Genomic DNA, 6,993 nt, shown 5'->3' on the forward strand with positions numbered 1-6,993 from the left:
ATGTTGCATTTAGGTAGTGTATTCGTGTGTTATCAGATTAAATTTGGTGTGTTATTAGGTATGTTGTCGTGTGAAGCTGTCAATTCGGACTCTGTTGGTGGTGTTTGCGATAAAGTTAATTCAACTGATATTGGTGGTTGTGATGAACTTAATTTGGACTCTGTTGGTGTAGAAGGTAATGGTGGTTGCGATGAAGTTAAGTCCTCTGATGTTTGTGTAGAATGCAGTGATGTGGGTTGTGATGAAGTTAAGTCCTCTGATGCTTGTGTAGAAGGCAGTGATGGGGGTTGCAATGAAGGCAATTCTACCGAAGTTGGTGTTGAAGGCAATGGTGGTTGTTGCAATGAAGACTGTCCCACTGATGTTGGGGTAGGAAGCAGTGTATGTGATTTGGAAATTTCTCCTGGGTTGACCAAGTATTGGCGCCCAGTTTGTGCTGACAGTTTGAAACCTCACGTGGGGCAAAATTTTGATTCTTTGGATGGTGCCATTGCTTTTTATAAACAATATGCTGGGGCTGTTGGTTTTGACTGTAGGAAGGGCTCAACTCGGAGGAGGAGGGATGGTGTTGTTGTGGAGAAACATGTGTTATGCAGTCGTGAGGGGTTTAAGCACATTATTTCAGTTGATGCTAAAACTAATAAGGTCACGAGACGGAGGGTGACAAATAGGGTTGGGTGTAAGGCTAAGGTGGTCTATAAGCTCAAGTCTAATGGTTTGTATAGTGTGCATTATCTGGAGGAACGCCACACGCATTTGATGTGTTCAATTATTGCTAAGCAATTTTTAAAGGTGAATCGCAGTCTTGATGCTGGACACCAAATGTTCATTGCGAGTTGTTTTCGGGCAAATATTGGGTCTGTTCGATCATATAGGTTGTTTAAGGAGATTGTAGGTGATTATTCTAGTGTTGGTGCTACAGGTGTGGATTTTAAGAATTTCAAACGTGATTTGATGGCGTACATATTAAATGGCGATGCTCAATTGTTCATAGATACGCTTTTCAAGAGGCGTGAAGTGTGCGAGGCTTTTGATTTTGAATATGATGTTGACGACGGTGATCAACTTTCTAGGGTTTTTTGGGCTGATGCAGTGTCTAGGAAGAACTTTGCTTTGTTTGGTGATGTGGTTTCATTCGATGCCACATATCGTACTAACAGGTTAGTAATTTGTGTTTATTGTGCATTTTGTAAATAATTATGGTGCATATGGTTAGGTTTTATAGTGTGTTTTGTTAGGATGCTGGTGATAAGTATTTGGTGTGTTGTCCGTTATGTAGGTATAACTTGGTTTTTGTTCCATTTACTGGAATTGATAACCATAAGAGATCCATCACCTTTGGTGCTGGTTTGCTTACAAGGGAAGATGTAGATTCATATGTGTGGCTTTTGGAGAAATTTAAGAAAACCATGCGTCATGACCCTATTTGTGTTGTCACTGATCAAGATCCAGCTGTTAAGCTTGCTGTTGCTCGTGTGTTTGGAACATCAAAACATAGATTTTGCATGTGGCATATAATGTGCAAGGTTGGTGAGAAGGTTGGACCGGTTTTGTCTAAAGATGAGGTGTTTCGGAGGAAGTTGAATTGCATTGTTTGGAACAAATCTCTTGACGCCAAGGCTTTTGAGGATGCATGGAGTCATATTATGGAGGAATATGGTTTGGGTGATAATGGTTGGTTTCGTTATTTGTTTGAGTCTCGTACATTTTGGGCATCTCCATATTTTCACGACGAGTTTATGTCGGGCTTGGTTAGGACAACTTCACGATCAGAATCTCAAAATAGTTTCTTTGGCAGTTTCTCTAATGGACATTCTAGTTTGGTTGAGTTCTTGGTGCATTTTGGCAGTGCTATTGGTGCACAACGTCACACTCAAGCAAAAATGAATGCTGATTGTGAATCTTGTTTTCCTGTTTTGAAGACACCACTGGCATTGGAAAAGCATGCAATGGATGTTTACACCATTTCTGTATTTTATGATGTGCAAGTAGAGATTTGTGCAGCTTGCTTTTCGTGTCGAGTGGCTTCTTTGTGCAACTGTGATGGTCATGTGTCTTATGTGATAAATGATGGAGACCAGCGGCCATGGTGTGTGGAGCTTGTTTTGTCTGATTATACTGCTACTTGTTCTTGCAAGATGTTTGAGCGGATGGGGTTGTTGTGTAGGCATATTTTTTTGGTTTTTAAAGATTGTGGCCTTGAAAGCATTCCTTCGAGGTATTTGGTGGACCGGTGGACAAAAGGTGCTTGTTTGAAGCCAATATTTGATATTGATGATACAGTTGTTGATCAATCTTCTAAAGTGGAGAATGTTAGGGTGCTTACTAATATACTGTGGTCTGACATATATGCTTGTGTGGGATTGACTGATGGTAATATAGAACGTTTGTCACAGCTACGACGTGTTATTTGTGAGCAAAGACAATTATTTTTACAAGACGGCAGTGAGAATGGAAGTGGGGTGGCTGGTGGCAGCAAGCAAAGCGTGATTAATTCAGTTTGTGGAGTTGTGTCGCAGCAGTCGACAGTGGAGGTGCATGATCCCATCCAAGCTAAGAACAAGGGCAGTGGCAAGCGGTTGAAGAGTGCAAGGGAGAAAGCTGCGCGTAAGTGTGTAAAACAATCAAGGAAATGTCACACTTGTGATGAATACAGGCACAATAGCAGGACATGCCCTTTAAATGGTTAGATAGGTTTCTGTTTTTTTGTTTCTTTTCTTGCTCTCTGTTGGACCTAGATGTTTTTACAGTCGTGCACACAATTTATCTCATTACATAGAATCAGGATTTTTACAATATAATTGAAACTGTGCATTTTATTACAGCATATGGTGCGTTTAACACAAGTTATAGTGTTTTCTATAGTGTATACTGGTGCATTTCAACATGTTAGGAATGGTGTGTTTTACTTTGTCATCTGGTGCATTATTGTATTTAGAATGATGTGGTCTTTTTATATATGTTGTTGGTGCATTTGAATTCTTGAAATAGTGTCTTTTGAGGTTATCGCGTAGTGATGTGATGTAATCTAAATAAATGGCATGTATTTTAACACTTTGCGGCTTGTTGTGGTGCATATCAGTTCTTATAATGGTGTTTTTAAGTGGAGTATTTTTAAACTATAGTTCAATCACGTATATAGTGCATTGTAGGGCTCCAAATTGTGTGTTATAGTTGATCAAAGTACATAGTGAGTTCACATTGTCTGGGTGCCATCACAAAAGAGTAATTAGTCTAAAAGTAACCACAAAAATATAGACATCAACCATCCAAAAGTCTATATGCCCCCTGAAATTCTTTTTCAAATACCAAACTCTGCTGCCTGTTGGATGTTCCTTTCTTTGTGCTCGTTTACATCTGACATGATCATGGCAGCCAAGTACCGCACTCTTAGTTTGTTCAATTGGTCCTTGTTGTTCTTATGCAATCCACATTGCCATTCTGCTTGTGTCTGTCCTCGAAAAGTCTCCAAGTGGCGCATGAGAAAAATGCCACAATCCATCTTGTTCTGGGCATCTCTCCAAGGCATTTTCATTATTTTAGATTTCAGTTTCTGAACTTTCTCAGCTTTGTACGTGGTTTTCATATCAAACAAGAATTTTGAAAAGAATTTTTGCTGCATCAAGTAATTGCATACAAATATTAGTATTCCGTTGTCTTTGTATATCAAAAATACATAATCATTTAGGGTTTCGTGTGTTACCAGATTCGCAATCACATATCCATACTTGTTTTCCTTCTTCACAGTCACTGATGAGTTGTCAATGATGTCGTACCTTTCCATCAGCGGGCTAATAGACATCAGGTAGTAGTGGTTGGATGCCACTATTGGAAACAGAAACTGATATAGCAACAAAATACACCAACATGAGCCACAATATACACTAAAGTATGTATAGTAATACACTACACACAAGTAACTACTAGAATGCACCAACCAATGTTTAAAGACAAAACTCAAGTAGTAAGCAAAATATAAAGCAGTGAATATAATATATTACTATCTTACATATAGAATTTTGTGCCACATAACGTCTGCCACTATGGTCTTGTCCTCAAGGTACTTTGCTTTGAATCTTCCAAACCTCACATCCCCATCTCCTTGTGGGTCCACAACTGTGTATAGCTACAAAAGTTCAATGGTATTTTTGTTAGAAGTTTAAGCTTTTTAAAGATGAAGTTAGTTTTGCATTTTTGTTCACTTACAGTTGACCATGTTGAAGCAATGAATTTTGTACAACCCCTCTCTGATTCACGAATGTTGAGTATGACTGACCAAGCATCAATTATAGAGACTGCAATATTTGTATCTGGCTTCATTGTCAGCATATCTTTCCAGTAGATTACTCTTCCGTCATACTTGAATAGTTCTTGTGTCCTTGTAATACATATACAGAAGATAATATAAATAAAATGCAAGAATAATGTATATTATAAGTACCAAAGCTAGTAATATTCCACAATAATCAATAAATACACCAAAAAGATATTAGTTACACACCACAATCAGTTAACAAATCATTTGATGTGAACAACCAAACACATACCAAATATGCACTATTAACATATGCATAACACACCACCACTTTTATACTAATAGGGCCCCCATCACCCAATGTGTGGAAGCACACATTATATAACATAAACACACCAACTCTTATCAAATAATGCATCAATTAATATAAGATATTTATACACCAACATTATTATAGAATGCACCAACATATATCAATAACACACCAACTTTTAGAATGTGTTGTGCTTACAGATCTGGGTTAGGGTTGTCCAATACCCATTTCCTGATTGCTTCTTCTGTTGGAGATATTGGTTGGTCCAGATCAAGTACGTATGAGGATGGTCTTGGTCTAATTGGGCTGTTTACTCTAGCTGGTCCTTTGCCCTTGTCTGCTGGTTGTGGTGGGTGTGGTGGATCTGAACCAGGGGCCTCCTGGCCTTGTCCTACTGGTGTGATCTGTAAGATATTTATACACCAACATTATTATAGAATGCACCAACATATATCAATAACACACCAACTTTTAGAATGATCTTACCTCATCATTTATGTTCACTTGTTCAGCTTCTTGCACACATTCTTGATTGGCGGCCTTGGTTATGTTCTCGGTGTCTTCTTGAGCTTTCTCTGTTGTTTGACCATCTAGCCCATCCAATTGGACGTCTTCATTTTCTGGAGCTTCATCATTGTCCTGGTAGTCTTGTGCATTAGCATTCATAGTTGGCGTGTCTCTACTTGTTCCCTCTTGTGACAATCCCAAGCTGAAAGTTGGCATATGATTTAGAAATGTCCTCTTGTTTACTGCACGGACGATTTCATCAACCGCTTTCAAGAACTCTGGGTCACTCCAATAGGCATCCTCTTGCTGGGTAAATGTCAGTTGTCCATCTTCTTGCGCTTTAAATCCAAGCATCTGTCTAGCAGACTCAAACATCTGCTTGAAGGTGTCATGCTCCAATACCGTTGCAGGTGCATTTTCAATCAGTCTTGAAATCCACAGTAAACTCTTTGCAATCGTCCTTGTGTTGGTAGTAACCTCATCAATAAACTCCTGTATATGCACCAGTAATTTATGATCAGTCAACAATAAGTAAAGCACCAGAAAAAAAAAAAAAAACTCATGTAGTATAAACACACCAATATATACAGAAGTATGCACAAACAAAATACCCCATGAGTCTGTTCAAAGTGTTATGTATACCTGTAATCCATGGGGAAGTGGTGCATCTTCTTCACATGATGGTGGTTGTGGTGGTACATCAGACTGTCCTATGCTGGGGTTCCGGTCACTGCATGGTGTGCTCTGAACTGGCAAGGCAACATCAACCCGCCCATACCCAAAGCCTCCAGATTTGATCTCAGTTTGCTGTCGTTGACGGAGCAACTTAAATGTCCAATTCGCCATTGCAGGGAAGCTCCGTGGGATAGTCCTCCGGTATAGAACAACACGGTCAACATAGAATACCTGCACTTGGTAGTTTAGAGTATTAATATAATGATGAGTAAATAATTACAAGTATGGTTGGGGGCCTATTTACCGTTAGGAAAACAATTGGGCCTCCATATCTCCCATCAGCGCTGTCAAGCCATGCCTGCTTGCTGGCAATGAGTGAGTTGATGAGCATTCTGCACCAATTAAGTCTCTTGATGTTGTGTACATTAAGAAGGTTGTCGATGTAGTTTTGGTTGACATAACCATTAACTTGTGGTTCAACCAACACACTCATGACAAGCAGTGCAAAATGCCTCTTGAACCAAGGGTCAGCAGCTTTTAATGTTAGCATCTTTTCAGCCATGGTATGGGGGGTGATGTGGCCAGTAACCTTCCCAAAGATTTTTCTCCATTCTGCTAGGAGATCAGATACCTGTTTGGATTCCCTCTTAGTGATTTCTATGTCTCCAAGTGGCAGTCCCAAGGTGGCAGCAATATCATTTTCTGTGATTGGGAGCCTTTCACCAGATGGTAGATTCAGTGTGTTGCTCCTAGAGTCATAGCTTTCAACTAGCCACATCCCCATCTTCCTTGGCAGGTTGGTGATGTTGAGATCAAGTATCCTTCCTAGCCCAATTTCTTCTACACTTCTGCGTTGGGATCTGGTCAGTGATTCAATTGGTCTCATTAGCTGTGTGGGCAGTGGCCATATCTTTAGCTCTGTTTCTTCATCTTGAACCTCATTATCAGAGCTGTCACCAGTAACTTGCTCTTGTATTTCTGTTTCCATTCTATCACGGAATGCCAATGCTAGTTGTTTCCGTTGTTGTTTTGGCTTTGATGATTCTCCTTGTTCTAATGTCTTTCTCTTTTTGTCTGCATGAATTCAGTGATATTAATCTAAACATATATGATACAGCCTCAGTGTTAAAAGATACCGTAATGTAGGGTAAAAATGCACTCATATCCCAAATTAAAACACACAAACAATGTTATTTTCCATTTTTCAAATTACATAGTGCAGAATACACCAATACTAAATTAA

At 39.4% G+C, this 6,993-nt stretch overlaps 2 protein-coding genes across 2 annotated transcripts in view; one reads left to right on the forward strand and one right to left on the reverse strand.

The window, feature by feature from the left end:
* The window catches only part of LOC109171665 (protein FAR1-RELATED SEQUENCE 5-like), a 2,975-nt gene extending 285 nt beyond the window's left edge, over window positions 1–2,690 (forward strand). Inside the window, exons 2-3 of the mRNA XM_019320738.1 lie at window positions 59–1,160; window positions 1,280–2,690. Coding sequence (XP_019176283.1) covers window positions 59–1,160; window positions 1,280–2,690 — 2,513 coding nt within the window. The remainder of the gene's footprint in view (window positions 1–58; window positions 1,161–1,279) is intronic.
* A 449-nt stretch (window positions 2,691–3,139) lies between these two features.
* LOC109171666 lies at window positions 3,140–6,630 on the reverse strand. Its single transcript, XM_019320739.1, has 8 exons — window positions 6,055–6,630; window positions 5,718–5,981; window positions 5,055–5,567; window positions 4,767–4,972; window positions 4,207–4,378; window positions 4,010–4,126; window positions 3,704–3,841; window positions 3,140–3,616 (listed from the first exon to the last, which is right to left on the reverse strand). The coding sequence occupies exons 1-8, from the start codon at window positions 6,532–6,534 to the stop codon at window positions 3,302–3,304; spliced, it is 2,205 nt and encodes a 734-aa protein (XP_019176284.1). The 5' UTR covers window positions 6,535–6,630; the 3' UTR covers window positions 3,140–3,301.
* Window positions 6,631–6,993: the final 363 nt, after the last annotated feature.

Source organism: Ipomoea nil, unplaced genomic scaffold, assembly GCF_001879475.1.
Source record: "Ipomoea nil cultivar Tokyo-kokei standard unplaced genomic scaffold, Asagao_1.1 scaffold0327, whole genome shotgun sequence".
NCBI lineage: Eukaryota > Viridiplantae > Streptophyta > Magnoliopsida > Solanales > Convolvulaceae > Ipomoea > Ipomoea nil.

Excerpts from the sequence above, each read along its gene's own strand:
- LOC109171666 (XM_019320739.1), bottom strand. The coding sequence starts at position 6,534 with ATGGGGATGTGGCTAGTTGAAAGCTATGACTCTAGGAGCAACACACTG. Across the intron at positions 5,982-6,054 it reads GCCCAATTGTTTTCCTAACG|GTATTCTATGTTGACCGTGT; the intron begins GTAAATAGGCCC and ends TACCAAGTGCAG. Across the intron at positions 4,973-5,054 it reads AAGTGAACATAAATGATGAG|ATCACACCAGTAGGACAAGG; the intron begins GTAAGATCATTC and ends AATATCTTACAG.